Source organism: Ambystoma mexicanum, chromosome 8 (genome assembly GCF_040938575.1).
Source record: "Ambystoma mexicanum isolate Mex_15411 chromosome 8, UKY_AmexF1_1, whole genome shotgun sequence".
Lineage (NCBI taxonomy): Eukaryota > Metazoa > Chordata > Amphibia > Caudata > Ambystomatidae > Ambystoma > Ambystoma mexicanum.
The window spans coordinates 359,298,629-359,318,110 of NC_090929.1; the positions used below are offsets into that span (position 1 = coordinate 359,298,629).

Here is a 19,482-nt window from a genome sequence, read left to right on the forward strand (position 1 = left end):
CATCTCCATCTATAAACTGTGAGGAATGAGACACGTACACAGAGAGCTTATAATTGTGGGCATAAACCTTTATTAATGATAAAGGTAGTTGGCAAATGCCTCATTATCCCTAATCTAGGATGTGCTTCCCTGCCTCAACCAAAACAAATGTGTCTGTCTTTTGTCAAGATGTCCAAAGCAAAATATATATACTGTGTCCTAAATCCTATTCTGGCCCTCACACTCAAAAACTAACTTTAGCTTGTAAAGGATTTCATCTCTGGTTCTCAAAGTGCACAAATGTTCAGATCAAACACAAACGGGTAAATCCAACCAAAAAGTTCCAAGTGGGCAATGTTCACAGTTCCAGGGAATGGCTCCCTACCCCAGATATCGTTTAACAAAATGAAAAGGTCCAACAAAGAATAATCCAGGTTCCTTGTAATCCCAAGAAGTTAACTCTGTCCTCTTGGTGGGTTCACAGTTCTCTGTGAAATGGCTCCCTTCCCCAGGTTTCTCTTTAGATTCAAAACAGTTAAAAATCCTTAGGGCATGTGTCTTCCTTGGGGTTCTCTTTTCACTGTGTTAAAATGTGGGTGTGGGTCCCAGACTCGCAGATCACCTGGTATACTCTCCTGCCAGGCTCCTTTCCACCTTTAAAACCTTTCACAATCTCAAGGGCATGGATCTTCCTTGAAATTCTTCTCTTACTGTACCTTATTACACACACTTCACTTTGCCTGTTATACTCTTCTGCCAGGACTCCTATTCCACCTTTCAAAGCTTACAGTTTCTTTACAAACTTGGCTTCACATGGCATACTCTCCTGCCAGGTCTTAGATGCCATCTCTTTCACTTTCTTACACACACTTAGCTTTGCCTGGTATACTCTCTGGCCAGGAATTTTATACAGTTTTTCAAATATTTGTTTTGCAATTTCTTTGCAACCACATGGCTTTGCCTGGTTTACTCTCCTGCAAGGACTTGCACGCAGTTACTTTCTCTTTGATCCACTAAATGATATTTGCCCAACGTTGGCTTATCAACCCTTGTTTAACAAAGTCTGTTTTAATATTTGCTCCTCCTCTCATACACTGGGTCTCTTCCCTTTCCTCAAGACCATTCACATATACTTTGTAATATGGACTCGGCGTTCCATTCGTGGCATGATTCACAAATATGTTAATCTCTGCACAGGCTTTTCCTCTTTTGTGGTCCTTTCATTAAAAGGCACACACATTCAGGCAACACAGTAACCTGTGCGTCTTCCTTGGGCTTACTGGGTTCTTCCAGTTTCTCTTGCGTTTCTCTGATTCTGTTCCTCTCCATCTGCTGGCTCGGCATGCGTCCCATTAGCCGCTGTGTCTTTGCTGTATCCTTTTTAACTGCGCATGGTTCCCACTGTCTGGTACTCTCAGGTGGCGGGCTTACTGCTCTCTAGATCCTATACGCACCATCTGCATTCGCCTTCACGCCACTTCCCACTGCATGCTTTCCTTCAACATTCTGACCAGTGTCAGCACAGGCCGCTGTACAACGCAGCTTCTGCACCTCTCTGCTTGGTGTCAGCTGTTGCAGATTTAAACTTCCCGGCATGATTAATAAATAAATAAATGATTGACTGACTTCCAAAGACTAGAGTGCTGTGTTGGTTTACCGGTTTTAGTCATCTTCATTGTTCCGTCCCTCTTTCTCTTCTCAGTGGTTGTCACATTGTTCCTTGTATGATCTGGAGGAAGTTGATGTTGGGAGTAATCATCACTGCTCCTTGCCTCTTCCTTGTCTCAGTTGTTAATACTTGAAGTAGACTTGGCAAGTGGTTGAGGGAGAGTGTAACAATATGCTATAAAATCATGAGGAATGGAGGGAACATCCTGAAAAGGAAATGGGGGACATACACTTCCTTCAATGATGTTGTATTATCCCCTTAAGAGTCAACTCCCCCCATGTGGTCCTCCCTCATATAGCCGCTCCCAGGGTCATGGATCGGGTAGCTGCTGCCGTCCCCTTCCCACATGGGGAGTAGCCACCCTGTGTAAAAGAGTGATGACATCATCAGATTCATCACAAAACCAATACGAACACCGTGATCTAGCAACAGCATTCGCCTCAAACCGAAAAACTACTTTAAACTATGGGGAATCAGGATTCTCCTGCATAGCTGTGTAACTCTGGAACTCACTCCCAAAGGAAATACGAACAACAGACGATCACCTAAAATTCAGGAAACTGGTAAAAACATTGCTCTTTAATGCACTAAGCCGAGGAAAATATCGGAACAACAAATCTCGCCACGGCAGCGCAAGAGAACTCTACAAGACTGCACCGCCCAAAGAAAAATCAACCCGAATCCAATAGGAATAATACTAACCCAAAGGGTTAAACCAAACACACACTACCCATGACAATCCTACTAAAAACTATGCATACCCACCATCCGACACAGAAATAACATGACACAGATCATCAACACAAAACACCCAAACTACAACAGACATTCTACCAACTCTTCGCAATATGTACATGGAACACCCACATAGAACCACCCACAAAACATCACACAAAATCCGATTTGCCAAAATCATGCCAGCACACAGTGACCAGTTTTTCCTAACTGAAGCTACAAACAGCCCCTGGAAGCTCTCCTGCGCTTTTCCCTCTCAACTCTACTAATTTACCATGCCAATCCCCTTCCTTTTCTGATCCGCCAGAGGGCCTGGAGACCATGAAAAATGGCAGTGGTGCATGGTACAAGTCACAATAACGTGACAGACTCAAAGCAAAGCAAAAGAAGCCAAAAGCCAGCTCCGGCTCTTGTGACTGGCAATCTGGTAAAGCACAATCCAAGGTGCCACTCTAATTTTCTAAACTGATAATCCAGACGGGATTGTCCATGAGTGCAATAAGGAGGGTATTTTCAGATTATCAATTTAAAACATATCTGATATTTTAAAACTTTAAAGGCAACAATTGTTAGAACATGTAGGATCAAGCAAGCAGGTGCAGATAGCTAAACGCCAGTCCATATAAATAAGCATGTAGGAAGTTAGTGGCAAAAAGCAAAGGGATTATAATTTTCCATTATAAACTCACCGGATCGTTTTATCCTCTGAGGTTTGGATGAAATAGGAGTCGTTGGGAACCCAGCACATGTGCGTCACCTGAGGGTAAAAAAAATATCAGGTTAACAAAAAGAACTACATTTTAAGGGATGAGAGGTTTGACCACTCCCCATACAATTATAAAGCATGAATAGAGCAAAGCCATTGAACATTCTCTCAACTGATGCACAATGCTTCAGGGTGAGAACCACCTTCATTATTTAATCGACTAGCACTTTGTGATCTGCGTTCCCATGCAATTTCTGGTGCACACACTGATGACGTTTACCCCTACGTATTGTGAAATACCTTCTATAAATATCTACCTTTTGAAAGGACTCACAGGAAAATAGGTGCTAGAGTTAACAATAATACACTCCTTATGCATTTCACTGGAGAAACCATAACATGTTAACCACTTATTGCTTTAGTTATCCCCACAGAAAAGGGAACAGTAATGGGCAATGGGTAATGCATCAAACTATACTAACATCATTATAAAAATTAAAGGCGGAAACATGAAATGGTGCAAGGCTGATGGGCGTCCATCAGCTCTAGAGCTGGACTGTTATATGTGATTCAGATCACGTTAGACATCAAGCACAGGGGTAGCATTGCAACAGTTATGAAACTGAGGATGATTATGTAAATCTAGCATGTAATGCAACTCACGAAAGAGCTCCCTTGGTTAATTGGACCATTGGTTGTGTGGAAGATCAGGGCCAGAAGAACAGTGAAAATCAGGATTCAAAAGAGGTTTATTACTTCAGCTACAGTGGTTGTCAGAACAATTAGTCAAATTTGTGTCAACTTTTCAGTGAACATTCCCCTCTCATGGGGCATCTCAGACGGGATTTCCTGTGCAGCACATAATCTATTCACTGAACCTGGCAAACCATTACCCTCATATAGCTTTGCAGAAATGGACAGGGAAACTAACAGAATATCCCGTCCAAATATTGTGGCCCTCCCAGATCACCTCAGGGTTTTTATAGGGTTTTGCCCAATAAGCCCCATACAGAAAAGTCAGTAAGAGGCATTTAAGTGGGTTACATTAACAATGAACCTCCTAACTGGACTTTAAGGGACATGATTTTACCTGATCATACAAGACCTTTACAATTCCACTACTTCTACCCACCTGATACAGCCCGCCTCCTTATAAGGATATTCCCATCACACATGATCACTGTTCTACTCTTTCATTAGTCATGTTTTGGGTATTATTTGGCCTCAGGCAGAGACTAATGTCATGGCACTGCACTATCGGCTGTCGCATAAATGCCAAACAATCAGATTCCTTACAAAACCACCTCCCCTAAAATGGCTGCAGTTGCCATGTCATTTTTCTCAACCATGACTGCTGTTTTGCTCTGCCCATGGCTCATGTATGCCCAAGAGATTTCAGTTATAAAAATACTGCTGGCTTTAGTACTTTCTTGCAGGTTTTTCAATAGTATTTGCAAATCGAGTATCATATTCTATCCAACTAAGGCAGCTACCACCTGCATCATCTCTCCATCACCTTCTTAGCCATGAATACTGTTTTGTGCAGTGCTCCATTTATGCCAGATCTTTCCAATCCTTTCTCTTGCAAAAGGACACTTGCAAGTTAGGCCTCTGCGTGGTATACCAAGAAAGACTAGACCTCAAAAATTCCATATTGTACCTCAGATGTTCCAGGAACAGAAATTACTCTATTTTAAAAGTAGAGTGCACGCAATCCAACGGGCAGTCGAAGTATTAAAATCTTTAAATATTATGCAATATTCTAATTTATGCCCACAGCAACTCTTGAAATATAATTTGTCTAGGGTAATACGTCAAGAAGCCTTAAAAATGATGGTAACACAAGACACAGTACGAAATCCTTTATATTTACTTATTTATTTTTGCATTTATAGCAACGCACCAATCCCTCAGGCATCAGGGCGCTAGTTACAGTAAGTGCGACGTGACATTCTTAAAAGTGAAAGACCACATATACAGTTAACAGAATACAAGTGGTTCATAGAAAGCATTGGGCAGAGCCATGCCTCATGGTATGGGGGTCTACCTCAGATAAGCAGCAACAGGTAGGCTACAGGTAAGCATGACAGGAAAAATAGGTATGGGTGCACGCACTAGAAAAGCCACGCCTCATGGTACAGGAGGCTACGTCAGGGGTGCAAGTAAGCATAACAGAGAGAATAGGTATGGGTGCACGCATTGGAAAAGCCATGCCTCATTATATGGTTGTGCTGACAAAGTATCAACTGACTGCAACAGTACAGGAAAAAATGGTTGTGGCGATATTGCCTCTTCAACCTCAAGTGTCCCCAAAATCCCAGGACTACAGAAAAAACTATTCTGGTTGGAAAGCTGTTAGCTGGTATTAGATAGACTTTATTATACAGACTGGTATTATGCAGACTACAGATTCTAGCTGGTATTATAGGTATTTAAAAAATAAATGACCTCAGATTTCAACTGTAATGATTTTTCTGTTCACACTGTACGACTGTTCAAAGGGAATCTATGTAGGGCAAACATAGGCCTGGTAATATTAATTAATCTAAAAGTAAATATACAGATATGCACTGTATTGAAATAATATTTACTTACCATGAAGTCTCTTGTGAAATTGGTTCTAAAATCCGCCTTTGTAATGTCTGCTTACTACTAGGTCTGATTTACGATAATGTCTTAGAAATATTGTCCAAGGATATAAGTAAAAATATTTGAGTTCTGATGGGTGAATATAGTTCTAAGATTTCTTATGAGGTTCTTGCGGAAGGTGTTTTAACATTATATGATTTGTGTGGAATCCCAGAGTCATGTAAATTAATTAAATATAAGTTAATTAAACATTTAATGCGTGTGGGAAATCCCTGTTAGACTTGCTTGACTCAAATAGACGGGTGCATCTGAGTGGAAGGTTTGTTGGATTACTTTAGAATATCGATTAAACATATTCTGTAATGAAAATCATTTTAGTCATGATGTAAACATGCAGTTACTATAGCAATCCTTTGATTTATAAATTAGAATTGGATACACATAAGAGAATTGAAATCTGGCCCATAATTTGACCGGAGCATAGTTAAATAAGCTTGGTTAAACTGGTATCCATATGCATATACAATTTTAGATGTCTGGGCACATACCCTATTTGAGGAGAAATTAGAAGTCAATATTATAATAGAATTTTCTTCTTTTTCAATATAGTACAAACAAAAATGTTTAAAGGAATGGTTCGGTCAGAAATTTGTATTGTCCCTACGGGTCGGCCATGTGTTTTTAAGCCGGTCGATCGTAGAAAAATTTCCTATGGACCTTACCCGAGTTTTCATCTACTTATCACTTGCACCATCGCCCTGGGTGACCTGCTTTTGCGGCACTAAATCATATCCCCCGCCCCTGAGCCTGACATCAACAAAGCATTCATATTCCCCGCCTCTCTCCGTGACGTTACGGGGCTGCGTAGCCAAACGCGCCCAGTCGTCTTCTACGTGACTTCACACAGAACCCGGAAACCAACACAGATCATCTCACAACACAGCGCGCCACAATTCGGAATATGAAAGTTTCCGAATTGTGTAGTTTAAAATCAAACCGCAAGATTGTACATTTGGTAAAGTACATTTATTTGACATTAAATGTTTAGAGAATATTCAGCAATTGGCATATTAAATCGGAATGGAATTTTTTTTCTTTGCTCTCGATCCGCAAATCCGCTAAAGTTTATCGTGAGTCACGCGCTGTTCCTTTATGGTGCACAGGGTGTTGGTTTTCGTTAAAAGAAGCACTTTGGTCGCACAGTGAATCGCAAGGCTGTTCCATCAACTAGGCACTAGGCCACCTTAAAGGTTGATATGTTGCTTCTAGCCGCTAGTACTGCGTAAGGGCATATGGGCCCTTGGCGATCGTCCCATAAAATAGTCAAGGTAGTGCAGTTGTTTACAAGAAGCTGCAGCTGGCGACTGAAGAAACCGTCGGCCGGAGTCCGGAATAGATGACAGTCGCAGTAGGGTAGGATTTACTTGTTTTGAAAACATAAAAATTGAAATTAGTCTCACCAGCCGATCTTTATTACTATTATTGATTTTATTTATTAGGGCCGAGGTGAAACTATTTGCTTGCGAGGATAGTGCAATGGAGTATGTTCGGCTCTAAAAGCAATGCGAAAACTGACAAAAGAAATCGAGGTTAACACACAATTTAATGATTTATTAGCGTTGAACCACTGAGAAACGACTGTCTACATGCGTGTCGAATGGGGACGGTATGATCCCACAACTTTTTTACTTGCTCTTCATTGTAATATGCCACACAGAACGGACAAGTACAACTTAACCTGGCTTTAACGGTATGCTATTGGTATTATATTCCGGTATAAAATCATCTAAAGAGTTATTTACATTATATTTGCCATTTCCATTGTCTCACCGTAATGCAGTCCGTAAATCCCACTCTGTCTGTGCCAACGATTTTTCATATATTGAACTGACATGAAACTCGGTCTAGTATCCAAATTTTCAGCCTTATCGTCTCTTACGTTATTGCACCCCTCCTTCAAATGAAGTCCGTTGGGCATGGTCCCCGTCTCTCAAGGTCAAAAAACAATAGAACCTTATACTGCCAGTGCGAGTCGCGGGCCTCTCCAGCCCGTGAGCAAAAATTCAAAGCTGGTGACCTTCATTCTGAATGAGCATACATTCCTACTTTGCAACATCCCGTGTAAAGCCATCCGTGAGAACTTGAATACTGGACTCCATCTTTGTACTAGGCCTCACTGTGCTAATGCAAACTGGCTTCTCTCCCATCTGCAATGCCTCGCTTGGCGCGTTCCAAGGTCCCCAAGTTTGTCCTCGTTGTCCGCAAGCTTTGCAGCCCTAGAGAACCAGAACTATGGAGACATTGACTTTTTGGGGGAAGGTGAGGAAAAGTATAAAGTACCTGAGGAGTTGAGCTGAAAGTGAGATTTATTGTTTGTTTGTTTATTATTTGTAATGCGCAAGCCTCTCCTCAGGTAACAGTGCGCAGCATTTACATGAGATTGCGAAGCTTGGTTACAAAAACAAAAATATATACATACACATATTGAAAAGGTCAGCGATATGAGGTGAATAGAGAGAGAAGTCAAAGATGACACCCAGGTTGTACGCCACTCAGGATGGTGAAGGGAGTGGTTAGGGTTAGCATACTTTATATGTACACTCTACAATAACATTTTTTTCAAAAAGACAATCAGATTATAATCATTTATACCGGGATTTGTACTTCTCAACGAGCTCTGCTTTGGGTGGACATGGCACAGTGGCAATGTTTGGTGGCAATGTATCTGTGCTGTGCACAGAATCGCTCAAAATTCCATGTGTGTGCATCTCTAGTACATTAACAATAAGGCCTTTAACAAAGTCGAATTCCATTTCCTCATATACTGGTTTGACCACCCATTTTTTACTTCTTTTTGTAAAAGCCGTAGTGTAGCGAAGCAACCCTACATTTCCCATAGTCCTAGATTGTTCACGGCACACATTCTCGTAATGTGCCAAGACCGCTAGTAGAGTCCTATGTTTCATGCCTTGTATGCCGAAATGCAATCGCTTTGGCCTGTACTTTAGGAACATATTGTGGAACACCTCCAAACCTCCTGTGTGACATAATTCTGTCAGTCCCCTCAAATCTCTTGATAGAGTTTTATCAAACACAATCTTCTGAATGGCTTTGTGTGTAGGTGAAGATGGAATCAACCACTTCTTCTTCCGTGCCTCCTCTGGGGACAAAGGGCCATGTTCACATTGGTGGAAATGTTAGTTTTCTGTCCAGCGGTGAACGTTGGTACAGTGGTGCATTAGTGACCGCCATTTCTTAAGTAGAATTTCCACTGACCCTTCACAAGTTTTGAAGCTCCACCAAAGATGGTTGCTGATAGACTGTGACCACTGTGAAATACTTTCCAAACATTTTTTTTTCCTTGCAGCCGAGATTTTCTTATTGATTGATTTAGCAATATGCCATACGTCAAGTTGATGTTTAATATGTGGGAACTGCTCTCTCATTGTCTTGGCTATTGAAACGTGTCCATCCGTGGCTATGAGGTCCATATGCATTCCCCTCGATTGTAGATATTCCAATGATTTTATAAATCCTAGTTTCTCCATGGCCCCTGAGGATTTACATTGGGACACCTGCACGACCACCAAACTCACAATTTTCTTACTATCCATGTCCTGAAAGTGATAGGTGCAGTACTTGGCTGAAAATCCAGGGCTGTCGCACTGTCCATCGGCGGCTAGCCTGAACCCTTTGCCTTTGAATGTACTTTCTATAGACAATTGTTCAATTTTCCAAGCATCACTAATGGCCGGAAATAGATAATCATGTTGGAATTTGTAGTACTGCGTTTTAGAAATAAAATGGATGTCCCACAAACTGAAAGAAAGACTCTAACTTTCTAAAACTGGACCCACTAAAAGGTGAGGCAGCTGCGCACAGTAGATTGCCTGCTGGCAGTTTCCCCAGCATCGGTTGTGCCGTCCCAGGGGAACAAGAAAGCATCGCCCATGCTCCTCAGCTGGCGAACCTCTGGCACTTGCGAGTTTGTCGCCGTCGCCGCCGTCGTGAACAGGTCGATCTGGGGTTTTCCCCATCATCGGAAGAGTCGATCCACTTGATCCTGACGTAGTTCCCACTCGTGGCACGAGCGCAGCTCCCTGCTGAGTGAGTCGGTGATGGTGTTGTTTATCCCTGCCAGATGAAAGGGCACCAGAAACATCCCTTGGGCGACAGCCCAATGCCACAGATCCTGGGCTTCCTTGGAGAGGGCTTGGGATCTGGTTCCTCCCTGCCTCCGGATGTAGAACATCGTGGTGGTGTTGTCGGTGAAGATTCTCACCACCTTGCCCTTGAGGGATGGGAGAAAGGACCCGAGGGCCCAAAACACTGCACGGAGCTCCAGGATGTTGATGTGGAGCGTCTTTTCCTCCGGGAGCCAAAGGCCTCTCGCGTGAAGTTCTCTGGTGTGTGCTCCCCACCCTTCCAAGGGAGGAATCCATCGTCACCGTTATCTGGTGGGATGGGGTCTGAAAGTCTGTGCCCGCCGTCAGATGAGCGTGGGTGCCCCACCACCGCTTTGCTCGTCGAAAGGTCTCGTCGAGCGGGATCCCGTCCTCGAAGCTGCCCGTCGCTTGGATCTAGCGGGAGTCGAGGAACTCTTGCAGAGGGTGCATCCGAAGCCTGCACAGGCGCACGAGATATATGCAGGAGGACATCATCCCAAGGAGGGATTTGATGGACCTCACCCTGGCCACGTCTGTGGCCAGCAGACGCTGCACCTTGCCCAGGATGGCCTTCGTCCTTTCCTCCGATGGTGAGGCCAGACGCGCCACTGTGTCGAGCTTGGCTCCCAGAAACAGTGAGGCTTGCGACGGGACCAGGGTGGATTTGGGAAAGTTGAGGGAGAATGCCAGGTCCATGAGCAGCTGGACGGTCTTTGATGTGTGATCCACGGCAAGCTCCCTTGTCCTTGCTCAGATGAGCCAGTCGTCCAGCCGCGCTGCCACAGGTGCGAGGCACTTGGTGAACACCCTGGGTGCCGACTTCAATCCGAACGGGAGGGCCTTGAACTGGTAGTGCCGTCCTTGGACCATGGACCTGAGGAACTTTCGGTGTCCTTTCAGAATGGGGATGTGGAAGTACGCATCCTCCAAATCCAACGACGACAGGAAATCGCCCTCCTCCATCTGTCCCAGCACATGCTGGAGGGGGCCATCCGGAACTTCTGTTTCTTGATGTACTTGTTCAGTCGTCGCAGGTCCAGGATGGGGCGCCATCCTCCTGTCTTCTTTTTTACTAGGAAGCACCTTGAGTATACTCCGGAGCCCTGGAGCCTCTTCGGGACGAGCTTGATGGCACATTTTTTGAGCAACGCCCTTACCTCCAATAGCAGTTGAGGGACGTGATTTTCCTTCCTGACCACGGGTGGAATGGGAGGGCACTTTTTTAGAAATTCGAGGGCGTGCCCCTGGGCCAGGGCGTCCAGCACCCAATGGTCGGTGTAGATGGACTCCCACACAAGGGAGTATTACAAGGGACACAACACCTAAAATATCAATTAATCCATTCGTCTACCTACACACTACCGCAAGGCCTAAAGCTAAATCCGGACACTTGACTCACCAGTGGCGGAATGTGGACGAATAGAGTTGGAATAGCGTTTGCGAGCAATTTTCGTGTTGTTCACCTTTTATTCTTCTTTGTTACCCAAGATGTGGCGTACATGTTCGAGGAAAAGTGCCGGCTGCAGATGCGGTATCGATCACCCCTCTTGTCCTCTAAGACTTGTTGGACTCTACTTTCCAGCTCATCCAGTGGATATCCGCAATGTCTGACCCATTCTCTTATTCGATCAACAGTTTTCGGGAATACATGCATTGTAGTGCCTTCAGATTTAGCATGGGTCTTCGAAGGGCAACCGCTAATCGAACAGGCAGGCATTGTTGAAAATTCTGAAAAGTAATTATCAACATTATTATAAATTCTTGATGAATAAAAATGTGATAAAAAAGTAAATGAACCATAAAATGTTCAATGCAAGGTTTGTTTTGGTCGCCGGAACTATACCAGTTCCTCATGTGCGGCTTAGTATTTGCATAACTTTCACAAATTAAAAAATGATGTGATTAAACTCTGAACATGTGACTCGTCCCGTGGATGTACTGTCTTGCACGAAACTGAAACATGCTTATATTATAGACAGAACCCGCGACGGATGCAATTCAATGACAATTGATACAGATGAAAATAAATAGATCTATTGATAGCATAACAATTGAAACTCAAGTCAATAGCAATGAGACCAATGAACATAGCACTATTGAGTACTCTACTCGCAAATAGATAGAAATTTAAAAATGAACGAAATATGACTGTGATACATGGCCTTACCTTGACCAACAAACAGTTAGATTCAGCAAGCCGAGTAGTTTGTGGCAGGAGAACAGGTAGATGGCCACAGGTAGCACACTGACGAGTTTGCTCGAAGCGGTCACAGAAGTTCACAGATAGCACGACGACGAGCAGATTAGCATCGATCTCAGTGGTTCTCAGGTAGCACGTTCAGGAGTTGACTTGAAAAGCACAAAGATGTTCTTATGAGACATATCAAGTGGTTTATAAAGTATTAGAAACAGGGGTGTGTTTGTGAATGAATGACGTGTATATGTCATGGTATTATGTGGTTTGCAGGGGGGCGGCCAGCGTGAGAGGGATCCTGGCCGGAGACACATGGTCTGAGGAGGCCATGTGAGCAATGGCCCCTGGGCGTGGGATACCTTTTGAAGTGTACATGCTGTTTGGCACCTTGGCCGTTTGTGCCCCTGACAGCACACCTTGGCAGCGCACATCCACTGGCGCGAACTGCCTTTGATAGAGGGGGGTGGGATGGATGGGCCGGGGGCATGCAGACAAGGCACCGGAACACTGCAGAATGGAGACACATTTATGTGGATTGCAGGGGCGCGGCCTGCTTCAGGGGAGGCCTGCCTGGAGACACAGTGTCTGAGGAGGCCATGTGAGCAATGACCCCTGGGCGTGGGATACCTTTTGAAGTGTACATGCTGTTTGGCACCTTGGCCGTTTGCGCCCCTGACAGCACACCTTGGCAGCGCACATCCACTGGCGCAAACTGCCTTTGATAGAGGGGGGTGGGATGGATGGGCCAGGGGCGTGCAGACAAGGCACCGGAACACTGCTGAATGGAGACACACTTATGTGCATTGCAGGGGCGCGGCCTGCTTCAGGGGAGGCCTGCCTGGAGACACGGGGTCTGAGGAGGCCATGTGAGCAATGGCCCCTGGGCGTGGGATACATTTTGAAGTGTGCATGCTGTTTGCCACCTTGGCCGTTTGCGCCCCTGACAGCCCCCCATGGCAGCGCACATCCACTGGCGCAAACTGCCTTTGATAGAGGGGGGTGGGATAGATGGGCCGGGGGAGTGCAGACAAGGCACCGGAACACTGCTGAATGGAGACACACTTATGTGGATTGCAGGGGCGCGGCCTGCTTCAGGGGAGGCCTGCCTGGAGACACAGGGTCTGAGGAGGCCATGTGAGCAATGGCCCCTGGGCGTGGGACACCTTTTGAAGTGTACATGCTGTTTGGCACCTTGGCCATTTGCGCCCCTGACAGCCCCCCATGGCAGCGCACATCCACTGGCGCAAAATGCCTTTGATAGAGGGGGGTGGGATGGATGGGCCGGGGGAGTGCAGACAAGGCACCGGAACACTGCTGAATGGAGACACACTTATGTGGATTGCAGGGGCGCGGCCTGCTTCAGGGGAGGCCTGCCTGGAGACACAGGGTCTGAGGAGGCCATGTGAGCAATGGCCCCTGGGCGTGGGACACCTTTTGAAGTGTACATGCTGTTTGGCACCTTGGCCATTTGCGCCCCTGACAGCCCCCCATGGCAGTGCACATCCACTGGCGCGAACTGCCTTTGATAGAGGGGGGTGGGATGGATGGGCCGGGGGAGTGCAGACAAGGCACCGGAACACTGCTGAATGGAGACACACTTATGTGGATTGCAGGGGCGCGGCCTGCTTCAGGGGAGGCCTGTCTGGAGACACGGGGTCTGAGGAGGCCATGTGAGCAATGGCCCCTGGGCGTGGGATACCTTTTGAAGTGTACATGCTGTTTGGCACCTTGGCCGTTTGCGCGCCTGACAGCACACCTTGGCAGCGCACATCCACTGACGCGAACTGCCTTTGATAGAGGGGGGTGGGATGGATGGGCCAGGGGCGTGCAGACAAGGCACCGGAACACTGCTGAATGGAGACACACTTATGTGGATTGCAGGGGCGCGGCCTGCTTCAGGGGAGGCCTGCCTGGAGACACGGGGTCTGAGGAGGCCATGTGAGCAATGGTCCCTGGGCGTGGGATACCTTTTGAAGTGTACATGCTGTTTGGCACCTTGGCCTTTTGCGCCCCTGACAACACACCTTGGCAGCCCACATCCACTGGCGAGAACTGTCTTTGATAGAGGGGGGTGGGATGGTTGGCCGGGGGCGTGTAGACAAGGCACCGGAACACTGCTGAATGGAGACACACTTATGTGGATTGCAGGGGCGCGGCCTGCTTCAGGGGAGGCCTGCCTGGAGACATGGGGTCTGAGGAGGCCATGTGAGCAATGGCCCCTGGGCGTGGGATACCTTTTGAAGTGTACATGCTGTTTGGCACCTTGGCCGTTTGCGCCCCTGACAGCCCCCCATGGCAGCGCACATCCACTGGCACGAACTGCCATTGATAGAGGGGGGTGGGATGGATGGGCCGGGGGCATGCAAACAAGGCACCGGAACACTGCTGAATGGAGACACACTTGATTCATTTAAAAAATCGAAACAACCATTGTTAAAATATATGTTGTGTTTTATTTTGTTTCTAATTTTGATGGCACAAAAATACTAAACTTTACACATTGTACAGGTCAGGTTGCAGCACAGCGAGGGAAAATCCCCTGTACTGACCGCTGTCACTGGGGAAAGTTTGTCTTATGGCACCAACGACACAGGCGGGTATTACTCTTCGAACGTGGTGCCCAAACCTCCCGTGAAGCCACCATGTAAAGGAACGATAGGCCACCAGCCTTTACCACCTGTGAAAAAGAATGATACAAACTGTTTTTAAATGACCAAGATAAGTTTATTAAACCATTGTTGTCAATGACAATTCTTGTAACTAATGGCATTCTGCTCTGACAAATGCTATCTAGACACTGCACACTATTGAACGACTTCCATGCGTTACAATGATATGTAGATGTAATTTTGAATATAGGAGACGACCATGAAATAGTAGTGGCATCACAACCAGAGTATACTTACTCGTTACTCGGATTACGAGGACGAACAGTTGCGCAAAGTTCGTGCATAAGCACCATCATTATCCTCAACACAGACCGTGTGAGGCAGGCTGCCCTGAAGTCTGGCAGCTCGGTGATGCACTGCGGCCGTGGCTCGCCTTCCGAAATGTAGGTCACGCATCCAGAGTTTTCACAGAAGCAGCAGTTCTCGTTCTCGGTTGGCATTAGCTTGCACCGACTGCATGTACACCAGGTGGAAACACCGTCCATGCGACTAGGTTCAGGGTCTTCATCCGTTGATTCGTCCTGCCAACTGCTGTCCGAAGGACCATCGTTTTCGCATGTTTCCCTTTCCAGTAGTTCCTCCTCGGTATACTCGGGCTCGTACATGTACGGCAATATTGTAGCCATTGTGTGGTAAACAAACTAAAATAATTTATAGCGATGGTCCAGGTATCTGTTCACACGGGCTACAAGCGGCGAAGGTAGCTGACCAGAGCACAGAAATGAGTCACAGAATACTCAAAGTAACACAGAGAGAATCGAAAATCTGCTGCTGTGTGTTGTCAAACGGTCTGTTTATACTTACTGAGTAAAGAGGCTTCCTGCCATTTCCATGGCGACACGTCATTAGCTGAAGCGCAGCGATTGTTGACACGCGACATGCTTTGGCGTTGGGAAATGGGGGGTACGCGTCTGCTGATGACAGGCTCAGGGCCGGGGGATATGATTTAGTGCCGCAAAAGCAGGACACCCTAGGCGATGGGGCAAGTGATAAGATTATCACAAAATGGCTGTGCCCTGCTGCCTGTTTTCGCATGTGTTTAGTAGACGAAAACTCGGTTAAGGTCCATAGAAATTTTTCTACAATCGACCGACTTAGGCTTAAAAACACATGGCCGACCCATAGGGACAATAAACATTTCTGACCGAACCATTCCTTTAATATTGATCAAAAGCAATGTACCTTGCAGAGATTGAAGACCAACAATAAATACCTTTTGTATGATGATGACATTTGTGTTGCAACGATTAAATCTGAACAGCGTGATACATAGCACATATCTGTCATTAGTTGAAGCTATGTATAGTACATTAAAATAAAGCTACCATCAATAAGAAAAAGCGTTCTTAACAAAATCAGCTATAACATGAACGTGTCAATTACACACTAAATAAGGAGCGAAAGGCATTTGAGAAATGTGTATTGCAGGCCTCTGGTCAGGTGAGTTCTGTACGTGCCGTCCCTGTAAATGAAGATGTGGGCAAATATCTGTTCAATCTTTACCAATCTCATGGTACAAAGTCTGGTAACTTCTTTGAAACAAGGGATTAACAATAATGTTTTTCTCAAACAATTAAACAAATAACTTTAATATTAGGAGGAAATCCTTTGTAAGTGCAGGGCCCAAATGGCACTTCATTTTTGCAACTGCAACAAAATACAGAGATGTGGATTGGAATTCTATACCCTTTTTACAATCATGTATTCTTCAAGGTAAAATACAGATAGGTGGCAGGGAAGCAATATTGTCCTGATTTATAAAAAGAAAAGGTAGAAAAATGATCCAGGCAATTATCATCCATTATCAGTATTTGATGCTTGTGGTAACATATTTGCAAAACATAGTCTACATTCTTTACAAAAACAATAAAGGGATAATTACACTTGAGCAGACTGGATTCAGGAAAATCATTCTACTACTACTAATTGTTAAGCTTTGAAAAGACGAGTGAATAGGTATCTTGAAAAACAACATGGTACATTGTACATTTTGCTTGTGGACCTCGCTGCATTTCACCTGGTCGACTGATCCAAACTATGGATTAAGTTAAAAAACTGGGATATTCAATAAGAGCTATTAAATACATTAGCAGGAATGCATAGAGACACCTGTGCAAGGGTGCAGTTGAAGTCATGTAGTAACTTGTCAATGAAAATAAATATTAGTAGCACATTGAGTTTGTTATTCTCCTCCTCTTAGCCAATCAGAATAATCAGAGTGAAATCAATAACCTCTGGTATTGACTGCATTCTGACTTTAAAAGCAGACTGGGAAACAGCAATGCAATTTCCAGGAAAGATTTCATTCAACAAGACACATCTCTCTTGAAGGTGCTTTTTGTATTGCAACATCCTATTTAACACACCAAAGAGGAAGCTAAAACATTAACACATGGGTAAATGCTTTAATTGCATTATAGAGAACATCCTATCCTGCAATAATGACCCTTCCCTCGGTTTATAAGCCTATAATAATGGTCTGAGGTAGGGTTGCATCCTTCCCCCCACCCCAATCTATTTTTGCTCTATTATGCAGATTTGCAACTGATTAAGGTGGCTAGAGACTTTGCCACCAAATTAGCTACTAAACACTTGCCTATTCTTATGTATAACGACATAAGATAATTATAGACTAGACTCCTATTGGACTCCAGAAATCTATGACTTTTCTGAGGAATTTAAAATATTTAAAGATAAACCTGGGCAAAACCAAGGTAATCGTGTTTTCAAGTTTTAAAAGTAAATCTAATTTCTCCTGGTATTTAAGTTCTAACAAGTGTTCATACTTAGGAGCAATATTTAGTAATAGATTGAAACAGACAAATCAAAGCAAATTTTACTGGTAGTTCAATGAGCAACTTTGGTAGTAAAGGTAATAAGGCAATTCCTGCCAACTCAAGGGTTTAGAGGCTTTAATTGTATTGCAGTTATTTATCGTGCAAACGTTTCACCAATTCATTTATATGGACGTGAATGTTATCTTACTATTATGAAAAATATTCAGATGAAAATTAACAAATGGGATTTGAGCCGCAATTTTGAATATCTAGCAGCACTAAAATCGTATGTGAAGGTTGCTGATAGGGTCCATCAATATATAAAAATAAAAAAATAAAAACCGTATCTACTACTCTGTCCATCTCCCAGGTACGCCGATTGTTACCTTTGATGCAAATAAATCGTCTCCCACTGTTAACCATACTTGGGCCAGCACTTAAATTAATGCCTGACAAGAGAAGTTGCTGCATATGTCAAAAGGAGCACATCCCGGAATCGACAAATGCTGACAGAGTGTTGTAAAATGGGTGCGGTTTGCATGCGATATTTGGGCCCTTTTGTACATGAACTCGAGTCCATAAAAGGATCCTCTTTTTAGGCCTACTGCTTAAACTCCACTAATAACAAATTGCAGCTTGCAATTTATGAGTCTGGATTAATTTGATTCCTAAATTGGTATAGACATTTTTTAGAAAAGGATTTTTAGAATATTTAACTATGGTGGAAAAGTATTTATGAAAGAAATTGTATTAACAAATGCATGTACTTATGAATGACTTGTTTTAAATTGTATGCTTAAATGTATGTGAAAGGTTCTGATGAACTATAACACAAACAAAACTCTATTTTTTAATCTAGGCCAATCTTATGGTAGTTTACAGAAAAAAGAAAGCAAGCATGGAAAACAATTCTCTCACTTTGTCCATCAACTCCAATTGAGACAATCAGATTGGTATTGGGACTTGGAGGAATTGCTTTTGTAGGTTGTGTCATCAGTTTTAGGATAATGGAAACAAACATAATCAAGCACCTTAAAACATAACCCTTCTTGATTTGAATTATAGATGCATGACCTTTGGATAACAGGACATTGGGTAATAGAAAAGCTCAATGTATATGAAGTAATCCTGGATTTACATTTGCAGCTCAGTTTGAGTAAAATGCCATTGAAGAACATTATGTGATGTCCAAAATGGGTGAATTAAAAACTGCAGAAATATTAAGTTCTTGGAATTGTATGTATAACAGTGAGCACATGTGTCCTTTATGTAATTGTGCTGTACAAGACGTGAGCATGTTTTATTGGTATGCTCCACATTCAATTAGGCTTCCAGCCAATACTTAAAAACCAGTTGTTCTGATATGTGGGGTAAGAACAATTCCAGAGACTAAGTGTATTTTATTCCACCCCAGAAAACTAGATTTGGCTCAAAGTTGGAAATGTTTAACATTTTTTTACTCTTTCTTAAGGGATACGTGATAATATGAAAGTCTTGTGAGCTTCATGCTCTATTATTTCTTATATATATGTACATTGTTTTAATTAAACTATTATTTTGTTACCTGGCTTCAATTGAAAACTTTTAACTAAATAAATTGAAACTGGTAATTGGCAAAATCAACAGCGGTAGACGTACTGCAGCTGGCGGTGGCTTTTACTGGTTCACACAACATACCAAGAATATTATCAGCACTGGATAGAATTAACCATATTGTAAAACAATATATAACATGGTCCCTTATACGTAATTAAAAAGTACACATCTCAGTGACATTGTTAAGTGACAGGAGGACACACAATCCCATTGGATGCTGAAACATGAGATACCCTAAACAGTGCCATACCATACCACTATGTCTGTGTAAAACAGAAAAGGATACCCTAGATACATTCTTAAGGGTGGTTGTAATAGGTCACTCTGCCTACATTTCATATCACCCACTCACATTTCTTAGTATTTCTCATGTAACAGCAAAATGAGCAGGCAGCTCTAGGA

The 19,482-nt window shown here is 43.9% G+C and overlaps 1 protein-coding gene across 2 annotated transcripts in view; it reads right to left on the minus strand.

Annotated features, from left to right (window-relative positions):
• WDR31 (WD repeat domain 31) overlaps positions 1 to 19,482 on the minus strand; it is a 607,423-nt gene that overhangs the window by 92,528 nt on the left and 495,413 nt on the right. For both annotated transcript variants that reach the window (XM_069609820.1, XM_069609821.1), the window contains exon 7: positions 3,073 to 3,140. In XM_069609820.1, the coding sequence (XP_069465921.1) occupies positions 3,073 to 3,140 (68 nt within the window). The remainder of the gene's footprint in view (positions 1 to 3,072; positions 3,141 to 19,482) is intronic.